Source organism: Pristis pectinata, chromosome 2, assembly GCF_009764475.1.
Source record: "Pristis pectinata isolate sPriPec2 chromosome 2, sPriPec2.1.pri, whole genome shotgun sequence".
NCBI classification, from domain to species: domain Eukaryota; kingdom Metazoa; phylum Chordata; class Chondrichthyes; order Rhinopristiformes; family Pristidae; genus Pristis; species Pristis pectinata.
Window position 1 is genome coordinate 5,432,701 of NC_067406.1, and position 18,510 is coordinate 5,451,210.

Genomic DNA, 18,510 nt, shown 5'->3' on the forward strand with positions numbered 1-18,510 from the left:
ATTCCCCAATAGTCAGTCTATTACCTTGAGAAGATGGTTAAAGAGGATATAGAGACTACTGAATGCTCCAGCAGATGAGGTTGTTTGACCGAGAGTGCCTGGTCAGTGTCTCTGGATGAGCAATCTGATTAGTCCCACTTCCTCCTGCCCTTAGTCCTGCAACTTTTCTAATTGTCTCCACTTCCAGTGACCTTCTCAGGCAGTGTGAACCCGTTCATAAAAATCTCCCCTAGTTACAAAATAGGACGGCACTGTGGTGCGGCGGGTAGTGCTGCTGCCTCACAGCCCCAGAGACCCGGGTTCAATCCTGACCTCCGGCGCTGTCTGTGTGGAGTTTGCACGTTTTCTCTGTGACCGTGTGGGATCGCACCCCCCCCCCCCGCCCCGGGTGCTCCTGTTTCCTCCCACGTCCCAGAGACGTGCGGGTCGGTAGGTGAATTGGCCACTGTCGATCGCCCCCCCCCCGTGTGTTGGTGAGGGGTAGAATCTGGCGTGGGAAAGGGGGAGTTGATAGGTGTGTAAGAGAGAGTAGGTGGGGAAATGGCGCTGCTGGGAATGCAGTAAGAACCAGTATAGGCTCGATGGGCTGAATGGCCTCCTTGTAAGAAAAATGAAGCTTCCCTGTGGTAACCAGTGATACCATGGGTGACAGTACTCTTACTTTCTTTGCACTGTTCTACAAACACCTATGATCCGAAAGTGGCGAAGAATAACCATTCCCTGCTGATTAACTGATTGACTCTTTGAACATAGAGCATTACAGCACAGTACAGGCCCTTCGGCCCACAATATCGTGCTGACATTTTATTCTGCTCTAAGATCTATCTAACCCTTCCCTCCCACATAGCCCTCCATTTCTCTATTATTCATGTGTCTATCTAAATGTTCATAATGTATCTGTCCCCACAACCTCTGCCAGCAGTGCGTTCCATCACCCTCTGTGTAAAAAAAACTTACCCCTGACATCCACCTTATACCTTCCTCCAATCACCTCAAAATTATGTCCCCTCATGTTGCCCATTGTCGCCCTGGGGAAAAGTCTCTGACTGTCCACTCGATCTATGCCTCTTATCATCTTGTACACCTAATCAAGTCACCTCTCACCCTCCTCTTCAAAGAGAAAAGCCCGAGCTCACTCAACCTATCCTCATAAGACATTGTTACATACTAGCAACAATAGAAACACAATGAGCCATGTATAAATGTTAGAATCTATTTATTAATAACTACTTGTAATAATAATGGAAATAAAAATGTTAGATATTAAACATTAACCCCAAAAATATAAACTCAAAGTGTGTGTGTGGCAAATTCCCAAACCCCAAGTCTAGGAATAGTTCTCAAAGTTCAGTTCAGCAAGTCATCAGGTAGAACGATGAGCAAAGGCTTTTGCAAAACCACAATAGATTGTAGAGAGAATTTACAAAATCCACAAGTTCCACGATGGAACCCATATGACACCTCAATCACCGATGATCTTTATTGCTTTGTTCCGAAGTACCTGCCACACCGAGGGCATTCGATACGTGGCCACCCACATATACCACCTGCTTTCCAGTACAGGTTAACGACAAAGTGGACACCACAGATTGCTCCAAAAATCCATACATGGATTGTTTAGTGACAGACACAGCTATTGTTCTTCGTCCATAGATACAGAGACCGGCAGTCAGTCGCTCTCTCTCTCTCTTTCTCTCTCTCTCTTTCTCTCTCTCTCTCTTCCTCTCTTTTTCTCTCTCTCTCTCTCTCTCTCTCTCTCTCTCTGACTCTGTGTGCAACCAGTACGCTCCAGTTATAGTCTTGCAGTCCTTAGGTAACGCCACACACACACACTCTACTGTCCAGGTGCCTTAAAGGGACATTCACGAAGGAGCACCCTGGCTCGTAACAACATGCTCTCCAATCCAGGCAACATCCTGGTAAATCTCCTCTGCACTCTCTCTAAAGCTTCCACATCCTTCCTATAATGAGGCAACCAGAACTGAACACAATACTCCAAGTGTGGTCTGACCAGAGTTCTGTAGAGCTGCAACATCACCTCATGGCTCTTGAACTCAATACCCCGACTAATGAATGTTGGGTTCGAGAAGTTGGGGCTTAGAGAGGAGGAAGCTGAGGGATGATTCGACAAAAGTGTAGAAGACTGACAGGTTTACACAAGGGAGGCCGGGAAAACTTTGGCTGATGGTAACAAGGACTGGGAACATTGGCTTCAGCAAAAGATATGGAGGCATGTGAGGTAGCAAAGGAAAAGTTAGGTGAGTGTTAATGATCTGGGCTCACTGCCTGAGGGAGAAGTGGGTGTGAAAGTGATCAGTGAAAATCTACTCACAGTTTACATGGAATGGGACTGACTGCATTGCCCTGCAGAGAGCTAGCATGTTCTCAATGGGCTGGTTGGTAGTCTTCTGGACTGTTCTGACTTGCAGGGAAGATGGATGGTCATAGTCTTTCCCCCCAGGGTAGGGGAGTCTGAAACCAGAGGGTGTAGGTTTACGGTGAGATGGGAAAGACGGATCTGAGGTGCAAGTTTTTAACACAGAGGGTGCTGGGGAAAATGGAACGAGCTGCTAGAGGAAGAGTTTGAGGTGGGTACAGTTACAACATTTAGATAGGAAAGGGTGAGAGGGATATGGGCCAAACATGGGAAAATAGACTTGCTCAAGTAGACAACTGGGCTGGTGTGGGCAAGTTGGGCTGTTACCATGCTGTATAACTCTGACTATGACTCTAATAGTAAAAATAACCAACTTGTCTCCGTAGTGACACATCGTTGCTGGGGCCTGTGGTTGTTTGCTGCATTTAACAAAAAATCTATTTCTCTCTTGAATTGAAGATCAGTTGAATAAAAACATTCATAATTTTTGGTAGATGATTCCGGGTAACCCCCACTGATACCTGACTGGCATTTTGATTCATCACCGGTGATGGTTAACTACATACGTAGAACATAGACCAGTACAGCACAGGAACAGGCCTTTCGGCCCACCATGTCTATGCCAAACATGACGCCAAATTAAACTAATCCCTTCTGCCTGCACATGATCCACATCCCCCATTCCCTGCACTTTCATGTGCCTGTCTAAAAGCCTTTTAAAGGCCATTATCGTGTCTACTTCCACCACTACCTTTGGCAGCCTGTTCCAGGCACCCCCCACTCTCTGCGTTTTTTTAAAAAAAAACAACTTGCCCCATACATCTCCTTTTAAATTTTTTCCCCTCTCACCTTAAATCGATGCCCTCTAGTATTTGACATTTCTACCCCGGGAAAACGATTCTGATTATCTGCCCTACGTCTCTCATAATTTTATAAACTTCTATCACGTCCCCCCTCAGCCAGAAAAAACAATCCAAGTTTGTCCAACCTCTCCTTTATAGCTCATACCCTCTAATCCAGGCAGCATCCTGGTGAACCTCTTTTGCACCCTCTCCAAAGCCCCCACATCCTTCCTGTAACGAGGCAACCAGAACTGCACACAATACTCCAAGTGTGACCTAACCAAAGTTTTATATCACTGCAACATGACTTCCTGACTCTTACACTTGATGTCCTGACCGATGAAGGCAAGCATGCCGTACACCGCCTTTACGACCCTATCTCTGTGTGTTGCCACTTTCGGGGAGATATGGACTTCAGAGCAAGATCCCTCTGGAAGTCAATTGACAGCTTGCAGTCACATGGTGAATGAGGCACAGTTAGAGGAAGGCAGGATTCTGTAATTTGACTCTGGTGCCAAGGAAAAGGCCAGATCCCAAACTGGGTCCATTCCTTGACGACTCAAGAGTCCCGGGAATTTGTTGACGCTGCAGAATGCTGGTCAAGTAATCCAGAGTTCTGGACTAATTGTCTAAAGACATGAGTTCAAATCCCACCTGAGTAGATGGAGAATTTAAATTCACTTAGTTAAATTAAATGTATCTGGAATTTAGAGAAAGCTGGACGCAGTAATGGTGACCAGGTTGTCATTCAAAACCCAGGTCATAGAGTCATGCAGTACGGAAACAGGCCCTTCAGCCCACTGAGTGTGCACTGACCATCAAGTTCCCATTTTATTCTCCCCAGCTTCCCATCAACTCCCACCAGATTCTTCCCCTCATCTACACACTAGCGTGGTTTACAGTGGTCAGTTAACCAAGTGACCTGCACACCCTTCGGATGTGGGAGGAAACCGGTTTACTTCCGCCCTTTTAGGGACTCTTGGCTAGTCTAGGCAACACACCACTCCAAGTGCCCAGCGCTATGGTTAATTGTGGAATGATGGGAGCAAGGAATGCCCAAGGAACCAGTTATTGATCCAGCAGTGGGCGCTGCTGATGAGGGTGGCATTTAATTACCCATCTAACTGGTGAACTGAGAGACTTGTAGGGTAGTTAAGACTTGACCATATTTGCTGTACACTTCGAACGTTTGGATCATCTGTATGGACCTCTCGATCACAAGTCCAGCATCTTCCAATTCTGCAGGGTGATGGGTCATTCGGGGATGGTGAGGACCTGGTGTGGGAACTGGCCTCTCTCCCCTGGTTGGGATCTACTGGACTCAACACACAGTGGGGTGAACAATGTTGTAACAGGTGAAACAGCAGCTCCTAAAGTAGTGAACATATGGCAGTTGTTTTATTGTCACACGTACCGAGATATGGCTTGGTACAGGAACTGCTCTGCCCGAGACCGCAAGAAACTGCAGAGAGTTGTGGACACAGCCCAGCGCATCACGGACACCAGCCTCCCCTACATGAACTCTGTCTATACCTCTTGCTGCCTCGGTAAAGCAGCCAACATAATCAAAGACCCTACCCATCTGGGTCATTCTCCCTTTTCCCCTCTCCCATCGGGCAGAAGATACAAAAGCCTGAAAGCACGTACCACCAGGCTCAAGGACAGCTTCTATCCCGCTGTTATAAGACCATTGAATGGTCTCCTAGTACAATAAGATGGACTCTTGACCTCACAATCTACCTCGTTATGACCTTGCACCTTATTGTCTGCCTGCACTGCACTTTCCCTGTAACTGTAACACTTTATTCTGCATTCTGTTATTGTTTTCCCTTGTACTACCTCAATGCACTGATGTGATGAAATGATGGCATGCAAAACAAAGTTTTTCACTGTATATGTGACAATAATGAACCTTTTGTTTGCGTGCTATCCAGACAGATCATTCCATATGTTGAGGGGTACAAAAGAAAAACAATAGAAAGCAGAATATAGATAAGATAAAATATCTTTATTACATGTACATCGAAACACACAGTGAAATACATCTCTTGCGTAGAGTGTTCTGGGGGCAGTCCGCAAGTGTTGCCACGCTTCCGGTGCCAACATAACATGTCCACCACTTCCTAACCCGTACGTCTTTGGAATGTGGGAGGAAACTGGAGCACCCGGAGGAAACCCACGCAGACATGGGGAGAACGTACAAACTCCTTACAGACAGCGGCTGGAATTGAACCCGGGTCACTGGCGCTGTAATAGCGTTACGCCAACCGCTACACTACCGTGTAAGTGTTCCAGTTACAGAGAAAGTGCAGTGCAGGCAGACAATAAGGTGCAGGGGCCAGGACGAGGTAGATCAAGAGTGGATGGGAGTGATGAAGGATGTCTTTACTTGCATGAGGTACAGATTTATCTCCTGGAGGATGTAGCTGCCTTAAGCTGTTGTCCACCCTGTCCCTCTGCTAACTTTTCTAGATGTCCTTGCCTAATAAAAATCTGGCCATCCCTGTCTTAAATTTCTACTTGACACCCCCCTCGTCGTCTTCTGGGGAAGAGAGAGCCCAAGCCTCCACGGTGAGTGGGTGTGTATTGTGGAGGGTGGGGGCGGTTTGTAGCCACTCTACAATTTTGCACTTGTGTGGCCTGGCAGTGTTCGCCTGTGGCGTCTTGCTCTGAACTCCGACACCAGTTGGTCTTCATCTTCCCAACGATCTCCCAGTCAGTCTTTGGTTGCAATGACCTTGCAATATTCTAATCGCAACGTGGCCATTTTACCGTTACAGAACGGTACAGGCCCTTCGGCCCGCAATGTCGTGCTGACATTTTATCCTGCTCTAAGATCTATCTAACCCTTCCCTCTCACATAGCCCTCCGTTTCTCTATCATTCATGGCCCTTCGGCCCACCCTGTCCATGCCAACCGTCAATACTAATGCCATTTACCAGTACTTGGACCGTAACCGCCTACACTCTTGGCAATTCAAGTAGTCATCTTGGTTTTTAAGTGTTTAAGAGAGTCTGCCTCTTCTGCCTTCTAAGGCAGTGCATTCTGAACTCCAGCTGCCTCCAGGTGAAGTAATATTCCCTCTAAACCTTGCATTTAAACCTCTGGTTATACATACCTCTGCCAAGGGGACAACTTTTTCACTCTGTACCCTATCTGTGCCCCTCATAACTCTGTACACCTCTATCAGGTCCCCCCTCAGCCTCTTCTGCTCCAAGGAAATTTGTTGGCAGATGATATTTTGCAATGGAATGTTTGACCACATAGAATTTTATAATGCAAGAGTTTCAAAAACAGTGGTTGTGATAAACTGCACCTTTAACAGTATTGGTGCTTTAAGTCGTGTCTTAGTAACAAAGGCTTACAATGCTGGCTGTCAAATGCCTTCGTTAACAAGGGTATGATTCATCAAGTGGCAATGCAGTGGGATGTTCTTGCAGAGGCTTGTTTGTGCTGAGCTCCCAGAGGAGTTGCTGTGGGTGTAGGTCTTGGATAGGAGGTTCTTTCCTAATCGGGAGCTCTGTTGATGTGGCCGAGTCATCGATGCCTGTCTCCGAGATCAGCGGCCGGCTGTTTCCATACTCCTCCTGAGCAACTCTTGGACTCTGTCTGAGGGAAGTCTGTGTACTCTGTGGGGCTTGTTTAGGAGTTGGACAGCCGGTTGGTATTTGGGAGTGCTGTTATATCAGTGGACCAGGAACAGCCTGCCCCCTCCATCCAGCCTCTCTGAAATTCGGTCTGGCTGAACACTGTGACAGAACGAGTCCTTCCACTTCTCTGCCCACACACACTGTCCTGGAGCAAGATCCGAAGCAGGCTCCTGATTGATGGGGTTAGTGTAGCAGTACAGGGCTCCCTGCAGCATGTAGCAAGCTCTGCCCTAAAGCTTTCTGACTGCTAGCAAGCCGTACCTCCAGGTTTGCAAACTGTCAGGAGTTTGAAGTGTTTGTGAATTTCTCTGACATTCAGACTGAGAAATAGAACATAGAACATAGAACAGTACAGCACAATACAGGCCCTTCGGCCCACAATGTTGTGCCGACCTTTAAACCTCGCCTAAGACTATCTAACCCCTTCCTCCCACATATCCCTCGATCTTAAATTCCTCCATATGCTTATCTAGTAACCTCTTGAATTTGAGCAATGTACCTGCCTCCACCACCACCCCAGGCAGCGCATTCCATGCACCAACCACTCTCTGGGTAAAAAATCTCCCTTTGATATTTCCCTTGAACTTCCCACCCATTACTTTAAAGCCATGCCCTCTTGTATTGAGCATCGGTGCTCTGGGAAAGAGGCGCTGGCTGTCCACTCTATCTATTCCTCTTAATATTTTGTACACCTCGATCATGTCTCCTCTCATCCTCCTTCTCTCCAAAGAGTAAAGCCCGAGCTCCCTTAGTCTGTGCACAATAAATGTTCACTCAGAAATTTATGAGATGTATAAACATTTATTTATGCATGCCCTTAAGGTGATACAGGGTAGGATCAGAACGGACATGAGGGGTATGTTTCTTTACTGAGAGATAAAATAAGATATTTTTATTAGTCACATGTACATCGAAACACACAGTGAAATGCATCTTTTGCATGGAGTGTTCTGGGGGCAGCCCGCAAGTGTCGCCTCACTTCCGGCGCCAACATAGCATGCCCACAACTTCCTAACCTGTACGCCTTTTGGAATGTGGGAGGAAACCGGAGCACCCGGAGGAAACCCACGCAGACACGGGGAGAACGTACAAACCCCTTATAGACAGCGGCCCGAATTGAACCTGGGTCGCTGGCGCTGTAAGGCGTTACGCTAACCTGGAATGCGTTTCCTGATAGGGTGGTGGAGGCAAATTCATTGGGGGCTTGGATGGGCACATGAATGAGAGGAAAATAGAGGGATGTGGGCATTCTGTAGGTAGGAGGGATTAGCTATGTCAGCACAACATTGTGGGCCAAAGGGCCTGTTCTGTGCTGTACTGTTCTATATTCTATTTACTCAAAAATTAAACGCAGCCAGAAATATTCACTCAATTAATCATGCTACTGTATTTAAGAATCAAAACTTGGGAAGAAAATACTTTAAACACTGAAGGTGTGTAAGTGGAGTTGATACTCCTTGAACAAGTTTGGAGAAGTAACTGGCCACCTGCTCCTGTGTTACTGTGTGGATCAGAGATGTATTTGGGAATTTTGCTTCATTGATCCTCTTTGTAGTGAAGGACCAAGTAACTGCATTGGACGTTCATTGCTGTGGTGTTGGTTTTAATGGGCCACATTGTGCCTTGCATGGCTCCTTACATTCTCTTTGTGATCCTGTTGCAGAAAAGCTGGAAGAAGAATTGGTTTGTCCTGTATCCGGCCAGCCAGTTTGGGATCTCCCGGCTGGAATTCTTTGACAGCAAGGATGGGGTCAACTTGTCCGAGAAGCAATCTACCAAAAAAATGGACAAAAAGATTATCCGGCTCTCTGACTGCATCAGCATCACACAAGTACCAAACGAGGTGTGTCCGAAGGACTCCATGTCTGCCTTCACCATTGAGACAGAGGAGAAACTGTACACCTTCGCTGCCGAGAAGTCAACCAGTGCAGAGTGGTTCGAAAAACTCTGTGAAATTGCTTTCCTGGTGAGTCTCAGAAGTGTCAGTGATTGTGGTGCAGAGATTCACTGAGATAGGGTCGAAAGAACCAGTCGTGAGCTAGTTAGATACAGCACGGAAACAGGCCCTTCGGCCCAACTGGTCCATGCTGACCAAGATTCCCATCTGAGCTAGTCCTATTTGCCTGCGTTTTGCTTATATGCCTCTAAATCTTCGTACCTGTCCAGGTACCTTTTAAATGTTGTTAATGTACCTGCCTCAACCACTTCCTCTGGCAGCTCGTTCCATATACTGACCGCCCTCTGGGTGAAAAAGTTGCCCCTCAGGTTCCTATTAAATCTCTCACCTCTCATCTTAAATCTCTGCCCTCTAGTCCCTGATTCCCCACCTCTGGGAAAAGACAGCGCACATTTACCCAGTTGCTGTGTTGGTTTTTATTTTCCAAAATTCCCAAGATTTGCAGATGGCACAAAGGTTGGTAGCGTTGTGGATAGTGTAGAAAATTGTTAAAGGATGCAGTGGGATATAGATCAGTTGCAGATATGGGCGGATGGAGTTTAACCCAGGCAAGTGTGGGTGTGCACTTTGGGAGATCAAACGTAAAGGGACAGTACACAGTTAATGGCAGGACCCTTAACAGCGTTGATGTACAGAGGGATCTTGGGGTCTAAGTCCATAGCTCCCTGAAAGTGGCTACACAGGTTGATGGGGTGGTAAAGAAGGCGTACGACGTGCTTGCCTTTATTAGTTGAGACATTGAGTTCAAGAGTCAGGAAGTTATGTTGCAGCTTTATGAAACTCTGGTTTGGCTGCATCTGGAGTACTGCATTCAATTCTGGTCGCCCCATTATAGGAAGGATGTGGAGGCTTTGGAGAGGGTGCAGAAGGGGTTTACCACAATGCTACCTGGAATAGGGGGCATGTGCTATAAGGAGAGGTTGGACAAACTTAGGTTGTTTTCTCTGGAGTGGCAGAGGCTGAGGGGAGAACTGACAGAAGTTTATAAAATTTTGAAAAAGGCATAGCGTAGACAACCGGTATCTTTTTTCCAACATCGAAATGTCTAATACCAGAGGCCATGCATTTAAGGTGAGGGGGGAAAAGTTCAAAGGAGATGTGCGGGGCAAGTTTTTACACACAGTGGTGGGTGCCTGGAATGTGCTGCCAGGGGTGGTGGGTGGAGGCAGATACAATAGAGGCATTTAAGAGGCTCTTCGATAGGTACATGGATGTGCAGAGAATGGAGGGATATGGACCACGTGCAGGCAGAAGGGATTAGATGTCATGAACTTAATTAGTTCGGCACAACATCGTGGGCTGAAGGGCCTGTTCCTGTGCTGTACTGTTTTATGTTCTACGTTGTATATCTTGCCTATGCCCTGATATCCTACCTAAAGTATGGAGCCCAGAACTGGACCCAGTATTCGAACAGAAGTAGCATCGCATAAGAATCTCCTTCCTGAAGTCAAGAACCCTGTATATCTGTCAACTTGCCTTGTCTACTTTCTCTGCTAGTTTGGTACCCTTGCTACCATTGTCCTGTAATCCTTCAGATGTCAAACTCGCTAACTTACTATGTGGTATCATATCAACTGGTTTTTAGCTTATGTTAACACACTAAGGAAACTTCCTCTCAGCAGAGGAAGTTACGCCGAGATGGGCTTTTGATCTTCAAGGTAATTGAAAATAAATTCACATACTGCTGTTATGGAATTTCCGTTCTCTGGTTACAGATCAGGCCCACTAAATGACCACTATTCTATGCAATATTCTTTTTTGAACGCAAGGATGCTCTTGGGTGTTAATTATTTAAGTTTGTCTCTTTCATTGTAGCCTCCTGCTGTGGACATCTGTTGTGCAGCGAAACCTCTGGAGATGGCAGAGAACAGCATCTACTACTCCCGATCGGAAGGTAGCTCAAATGATTAGCTGGCAAATAGATGGCTGTTACGGTTTATAAATGCAGAACTCATGTTGAACTTATTTCTTTCCTGCCGTGCTAGTGATTGAGCTCAGTTTGTCCAACTCACTGTAGCTTCATCTTGTTGTTGACAGATTATGCTTTTATTTTCAGGAAAAAGATAGTTATTATAACTCAGCAGGATCTCTTGGGCATCTCAAAGAGCTTTGTGCTTGAAGTATAGTCGGATATTCTGAGTGATGATGGTTGAAGAAAAATATTGGTCAGGACACTGGGAAGAACCACCTTGTTCGTGGAATCATAGAATCTGGAGAGAGTGCAAAGAATATTTATGAGAATGTTGCCAGGACTCGAGATCATAAGGAGAGTTTGGGCAGGCAAGGACTTTATATCTTGGAGTGTAGGAGACTGAGGGGTGACCTTATAGAGGTGTATAAAATCATGAGGGGCACAGATAGGGTGAATGCACTCAGTCTTTTTCCCAGGGAAAGGGAGTCAAAATCTACAGGGCATAGGGGTAGGGTGAGAGGGGAGAGACTTAAAAAGGGACCTGAGGGGCAACTTCTTCACGCAGAGGGTGGTGTGTACATGGAACGAGCAGCCAGAAAGTAGTTGAGGCAGGTACAATAACAATATTTAAAAGACACTCGGACAGGTACATGGTTAAGGAAGGTTTAGAGGGATATGGGACAAGCGCGGTACCTTGGTCAGCATGGACAAGTTGGGCCAAAGGGTCTTTCTTGCTGTATAACTCTATTGGTATTGGTTTATCATTGTCACTTGTACCGAGGTACAGTGAAAAGCTTGTCTTGCACACCAATCGTACAGGTCAATTCATCACACAGTGCAGTTACATTGAGTTAGTACAGAGTGCATTGATGTAGTACAGGTAAAAACAATAACATTACAGAGTAAAGTGTCGCAGCTACAGAGAAAGTGCAGCGCAATAAGGTGCAAGGTCACAAGAAGGTAGATCATGAGGTCATAGACTATCTCATTGTATAAGTTCAATGGTCTTATCACAGTGGGGTAGAAGCTGTCCTTAAGCCTGGTGGTACGTGCCCTCAGGCTCCTGTATATTCTGTGTGATGGAAGAGGAGAGAAGAGAGAATGTCCCGGGTGGGTGGGGTCTTTGATTATGCTGGCTGCTTCACCAAGGCAGTGAGAGGTATAGACAGAGTCCAGGGAGGGGAGACTGGTTTCCGTGACGCGCTGGGCTGTGTCCACAACTCTCTGCAGCTTCCTGCGGTCCTGGGCAGAGCAGTTTCCGTACCAAACCGTGATACATCCAGATAGGACGCTTTCTATGGTGCATCGATAAAAGTTGGTGAGTGCCAAAGGGGACACACCGAATTTCTTTAGCCTCCTGAGGAAGTAGAGGCGCTGGTGAGCTTTCTATGACTATGACTCTAATCATTCCAACCGAGAAGGAGGCCAGTCAGCCCATCGAGTCCATACTGGCTGCCGATATTGCAATCCCATCAGTCCCATTCTCATAGCCCTCTAACGCATTTTCCCTCAAGTGTGTCTCCACTTCCCTGTTGATAGACCTATATGCACCACCCTCGCAGGCAGCAAGTTGCAGACCATTATCCTGTTTCCTTGAATCCTTCACTTCAAATTTGTATCCCCGGGTCCCTGAGCCTGTTGGGCCCAGCTTCCCTCTGCTTTACTCTCTCTCAAGCTGTCATGATATTAGAACATAGAAACATAGAAAACCTACAGCACAATTCAGGCCCTTCGGCCCACAAAGCTGTGCCGAACATGTCCCTACCTTAGAAATTACTAGGCTTACCCATAGCCCTCTATTTTTCTCAGGTCCATGTACCTATCCAACAGTCTCTTAAAAGACCCTATCGTATTCGCCTCCTCCACCGTTGCCGGCAGCCCATTCCCCGCACTCACCACTCTCTGAGTAAAAAACTTACCCCTGACATCTCCTCTGTGCCTACTCCCCAGCACCTTAAACCTGTTTCCTCTTGTGGCAACCATTTCAGCCCTGGGGAAAAGCCTCTGACTATCCACATGATCAATGCCTCTCATCATCTTATACACCTCTATCTGGTCACCCCTCATCCTCCGTCTCTCCAAGGAGAAAAGGCCGAGTTCCCTCAACCTGCTTTCATAAGGCATGCTCCCCAATCCAGGCAACATCCTTGTAAATCTCCTCTGCACCCTCTCTATGGCTTCCACATCCTTCCTGTAGTGAGGTGACCGGAACTAAGCACAGTACTCCATATGGGGTCTGACCAGAGTCCTATATAGCTGCAACATTACCTCTCATCTCCTAAATTCAATTCCAAGATTGATGAAGGACAATACACCGTATTGTACCCCTCTACCAAATCCCCCCTCAACCTTCTCTGCTACAAGGAGAACAAACCCATCTTCTCCAGCCTAACAGCTGAACAAAATCCCTCACCCCTGCAACCATTTCATTCCTTCAAGACAATGGGATCTTTTGTGCAAAACCCAGGCTCTTTGGTCCTGCAGAGAGTTTCATATTTCCATAAGATGGCCATTTGGCCTATCGAGTCCATGCTGGTTCTTGGAGCCTTTAACCCTTTCTCCCTTTTCCCATTTCACTGTAACCTTTTCTCCCTTGCACGCCCATCACCTCTGCTTTGAGTTCTCTTTCTGCTCATCTCCAGCAGCTGATTAACGTACCACCCAGTAATGTCTTTGGGATTTGGGAGGAAACTGGAGCACTGCATGATTACAGGGGGAACGTGCAAACTCTGCAAAAAAAAAATTGAAAGAGGTTGGGATTGAACTGGGATCACAGAAGCTGGGAGTCACCTGCCTACGCCACTGTGCCACCAAAACGTGATATGGTTGCCAGGGGACTCTTCAGGGCAGGCAGGGGTAAGGGCTTGGCTTGGGCAGTATGGTGCTGTTATAGAGTCACACAGCAGAGAAACAGGCCCTTTGGCCCAACTTGTCCATACCGACTGTGTTGCCCAGCGAGCTAGTACCATCTGTCCACGTTTGGCCCATAGCCCTCTAAATCTCTCCTATCCATGTACTTATCTAGATGGCTTTTAAACGTTGCTAATGTGCCCGCCTCAGCCACTATTTCTGGCAGCTCATTCCAAATATGCACCACTCTTTGTGCCCCTGATGTCTCTTTTAAATCTCTCACCTCTGATCTTGAACCTATGCCCTCTTGTTTTCAGTGTCCCCTGGGAAAAAGACGATGTGCTTTCACTCTGCCTGTGCCCCTCATGATCTTATATACCTCTATCAGGTCACCCCTCAACCTCCTACGTTCCAGGGAATAAAGCCCTAGTCTACGCAACCTCTCCTTGTAACTGAGGCACCCAAATTGTTTTTAATTAGAACGATTTTTAAAAATTTCACAGAGCCTTTCACAGTGCCTCAGAGTGCTTTCCAGCCCCTGAAATTCTTAAAGTGAGGTTGAAAGTGGATCAGCCCATTTGTACATTGCAAGCTCCCACAACCAGCGCTGTGAAAATGTCCAGATGATCTGGCCTTTGGTGATGTTGATTGAAGAAGAGCAGGAAGCCAATATTTAGAACAGAGAATATTAGATTAGTTATTGGTAAATACACCAGAGTGTAATGAAATTCGCTCGCTCGTGTGAAGTTCACAGAGTAAACAGTGTACATGATAATAAGAAATACAACAACAAGTACAATGATGGGCGCGAAACAACAGTGGTACAAAGTACAGTAGTGCAAACTGAGGTAGTGCAGACAGAAACGCTGAGTTGACAATAGCGGAATAACCGAGAGAGGGAGAGTTAAGAGTCCGAGAACGTGGCAGCACCACTGGGGAAGTGGGATGTGAGAGGAGGGGAAGGGGATGTGAGAGAGGGGATGGGTTCAGGAGTCTGACAGCAGTGGGGAAGAAGCTGTTCTTTCAGTCTGGACGTCCGGGCTTTCGAGCTCCTGTATCTTCTCCCAGAAGGTGGAAGAGAGAAAAGGGAATGGGCCGGGGTGGGGTGGGGTGGGGTGGATGGGTGGTGACAGGAACCCTGACGATACCGTCAGCCTTCCTGAAACAACGCCCGGTGAAGATTGACTGGATGGAAGGAAGTGACAAGCTGGTGATGGACTGGGCAGTGGTTTACTGTCTCTGCTTGTTCGGCTGGTTTGGAGCAGAGCAGTACAGCACAGGATCAGGCCCTTTGGTAACAGCACACCATGTCTGTGCTGAGTATGTTGTCGATCAAGTGTAGAACATAGTAGCATTAAGAGGACAGCTCTTCGTATCCCTTTGAAAGAGGCAGGCAGGCATCTGAAAGACTGTAACTGTGACAGTGGCTCAATTCCCCAGTGTTGTGCTGGAAACGGGTAAACCCACAATTGTCTGCGTCTGAGCTGAGAGCATTACCCACTCATCTTGGATCTTGATCAGCTGAGTAAATGGGCCGAGGAATGGCAAATTCAGTTAAGTGCGAGGTGTTGCACTTTGAACATAGAACACAGAACACTACAGCAGAGTACAGGCCCTTGGCCCACGATGTTGTGCCGACATTTTATCCTGCTCTAAGATCTATCTAACTCTTCCCTCCCACATAGCCCTCCATTTCTCTATCATTCATGTGTCTATCTAAGAACCTCTTAAATGTCCCTAATGTATCTGCCCCCACAACCTCTGCCGGCAGTGCGTTCCATGCACCCACCACTCTCTGTGTAAAAAAATTTACCCCTGACATCCCTCTTATACCTTCCTCAATCACCTTAAAATTATGTCTCCCTCATTGTTAGCCATTTGTCTTTGGAAAGCAAATGAGGGTAGGACTTTCACAGTGAATGGCAGGGCCCTGGGGAGTGCTGTAGAACAAAGGGACCTTGGAGTACAAGTACATGATTCCCTGAAAGTGGTGTCACAGGTAGACAGGGTGGTGAAGAAGGCGTTTAGCACACTGGCCTTCATCAGTCAAGGCACTGAGTACAGGAGTTGGGATGTTATGTTTCAGTTGTACAAGACGTTGGTGAGGCCGCATTTGGAGTTATTGTGTGCAGTTTTGGTCACCCTGCTGTAGGAAAAGATGTAATTAAGCTGGAAAGAGTGCAGAGGAGATTTATGAGGATATTGCTGGACTCGAGGGACTGAGTTATGGAGAGAGGTTGAGCAGGTTGGGACTTTGTTCATTGGAGTGTAGGAGAATGAGGGGTGATCTTATGGAGGTGTATAAAATCATGAGGGGCATAGACAGGGTGAATTCACACAGTCGTTTTCCCAGGGTTGAGGAATCAAGGACTAGAGGGCATAGGTTTAAGGTGAGAGGGGAGAGGTTTAATAGGGACCTGAGGGGCAACTTTTTCACCCAGAGGGTGGTCCGTATGTGGAATGACCTGCCAGAGGAAGTGGTTGAGGCAGGTACATTAACAACACTTTAAAAGGTACTTGGGACAGTACACGGATAGGAAAGATTTAAGAGGGATATGGGTGAAATGCAAGCAAATGGGGACTAGCTTAGATGGGAATCTTGGTCGGCATGGACCAGTTGGGCCGCAGGGCCTGTTTCCGTGCTGTATGGCTCTATGACTCTGCCACAGCCTAGCTTGTACTGTGTAAGAACTGTCTGCTAAAGCAGTGACTATGTGGGTTGGGACAGATTCCGTTGAATATCCGAATTAGTCAGTGATTGACTGCCAACCAGAGCAGACTGGAAAATGTGTGTTACTCTTCAGAGCGGTGACCTGTCTTATTAATAGAGACGCATGCTGAGTTGTCATCTTCAAGGAGAACTTGTCAGAGGTGAGAGGTGAGGTGCTGCCAACTGAAACACTGCTGGCCCCACTTGCACCGACCTCGTTGGTGGCTGGGTGCGTGGCTCTCTCACCCTGAGAGCCCCCCAGTTATGGGTTCCAGTCCCATTTCAGACTGATTCTGGGCTGAGGGAGGCAGTGTTGCCAGAGGTTGCACAGTTGGAGGTATAACTGTATAAATTTAGGAGTGGGTGAGGTGAGGTGAGATGTTAAACTGGGGATCTGCCGCCCCCGTCAGGTAGAATTGAAAAAAAGTCCTGAGGCATTGTCTTTGAGGAAGGGTAAGATGGTTCTTCATGGTATCGGGACCAAACACCTAATCTGCTTTTGCAGTGATGTTCGAGGGGTAGTATTGTGCTCAGTTCTGGTCGCCTCACTACAGAAAGATGTGGAAGCCCTTGAGAGGGTTGCAGAGGAGATTTACAAGGATGCTGCCATGGAATGGCGGAGCATGCCTTATGAAAGCAGGTTGAGGGAACTCGGCCTTTTCTCCTTGGAGAGAGGAGGAGAGGGGGGACCTGATAGAGTGTATAAGATGATGAGTAGGTATTGATCGGGTAGATAGAGGCTTTTCACCAGGGCTGAATTGGTGGCCACAAGAGGACACAGGTTAAGGTGCTGGGGAGTAGGTGCAGAGGAGATGTCATGGGTAGTTTTTTACTCAGAGAGTGGTGAGTGCGTGGAATGGGCTGCGGCAACGCGTGGTGGAGGCAGATACGATAGGGGCTTTCAAGAGACTGTTAGATAGGTATATGGAGCCTGAGTAAATTAGAGGGCTAGTGGGTAAGCCTAGTAATTTCTAGGGTAGGGGACATGTTCGGCACAGCTTTGTGTGGCCGAAGGGCCTGAATTGTGTTGTAATTGTTCTATGTTCTATGGCTATCTGGTTGTTATTGGAGCTGTTTATGGGATCTTGCTGTGTGCAAAGTGGCTTTTATGTTTCCCACGTTATGGAGTGCACCTCCAAAGAAAAAAACATCAGCTTTGAGTCACTTTAGGATGTTCCCAATCTCGATAAATCAACTCTCTCTGTGTTTCTTGATTTGTTCCCTTCGCTGACAACGGTAGCACATTTGTAGAGAGCCAGAGAGAGCTCCCTTCTACCTCTGAAGGTTGTGGATTTAAGTACCATTCTGGGGACTCTTGTGTGCAGAAAAGATTCAGAGAATGTTGTGAGAATTAGAGGTAGTGAGTTGTAGAAGAGGTTGGCCAGGAGACTTTATTCCTTGGAGCATAGGATACTGAGGGGTGACCTTATAGAGGTGTATAAAATCATGATAAAATCATGCATTCAGCCTTTTACCCAGGGAAAGGGAGCCAAAAAACTAGAGGGCATTAGGTTTAAGGTGAGAGGGGAAAGATTTAAAAGGGACCTGAGGGGCAACTTCTTCACACAGAGGGTGATGCATATATGGAACAGGTTTGGTGAGAAGGCGGGAGAGTGGGGCTAAATGGGAGAATGGATCAGCTCATGATAGAATGGCAGAGCAGACTCGATGGGCCGAATGGCCGGCTTCTGCTCCTTTGTCTTATGGTCTTATGGATCAAGCTGCCAAACAAGAGGAAGTGGTTGAGGCAGGTACAATAACAACATTTAAAAGACACTTGAACAGGTAAATGGATTGGAAAGGTTTCGAAGGTTATGGGCCAAACGTGGCCAAGTGAGACTAGCTTAGGTGGGCACCTTGGTCGGCATGGACCAGTCGGGCCGAAGGGCCTGTTTCCGTGCTGTATGACTCTATGACTCGAGTTCATGATCCAAGTTGACGGTGCAGTACTGACACCAATGCGCATTGTCCGTGACCCAAGAAAGGACGTATGTCTGAATCATTTTACAGTCAATGAAGTAATTCTGAAGTGCCACAGGAAAAGCAACAGCCAATTGTACACAGCGTATTCCATAAACAACAATCAGATATGTGACCGGTTCATCTGAGTCGTGGAGTGGCACAGCACAGGCCCTTCGGCCCAACTCGTCCATACCCACCAAGATGCCCATCTAAGCTAGCCCCATTTGCCTGCATTTGGCCCATATCCCTC

The 18,510-nt window shown here is 47.1% G+C and overlaps 2 protein-coding genes across 2 annotated transcripts in view; one reads left to right on the forward strand and one right to left on the reverse strand.

The window, feature by feature from the left end:
- LOC127580023 (uncharacterized) overlaps positions 1-18,510 on the reverse strand; it is a 399,650-nt gene that overhangs the window by 173,398 nt on the left and 207,742 nt on the right.
- dok1b (docking protein 1b) overlaps positions 1-18,510 on the forward strand; it is a 92,882-nt gene that overhangs the window by 53,415 nt on the left and 20,957 nt on the right. Inside the window, exons 2-3 of the mRNA XM_052038575.1 lie at positions 8,533-8,835; positions 10,642-10,720. Of these exons, the coding sequence (XP_051894535.1) occupies positions 8,533-8,835; positions 10,642-10,720 (382 nt within the window). The remainder of the gene's footprint in view (positions 1-8,532; positions 8,836-10,641; positions 10,721-18,510) is intronic.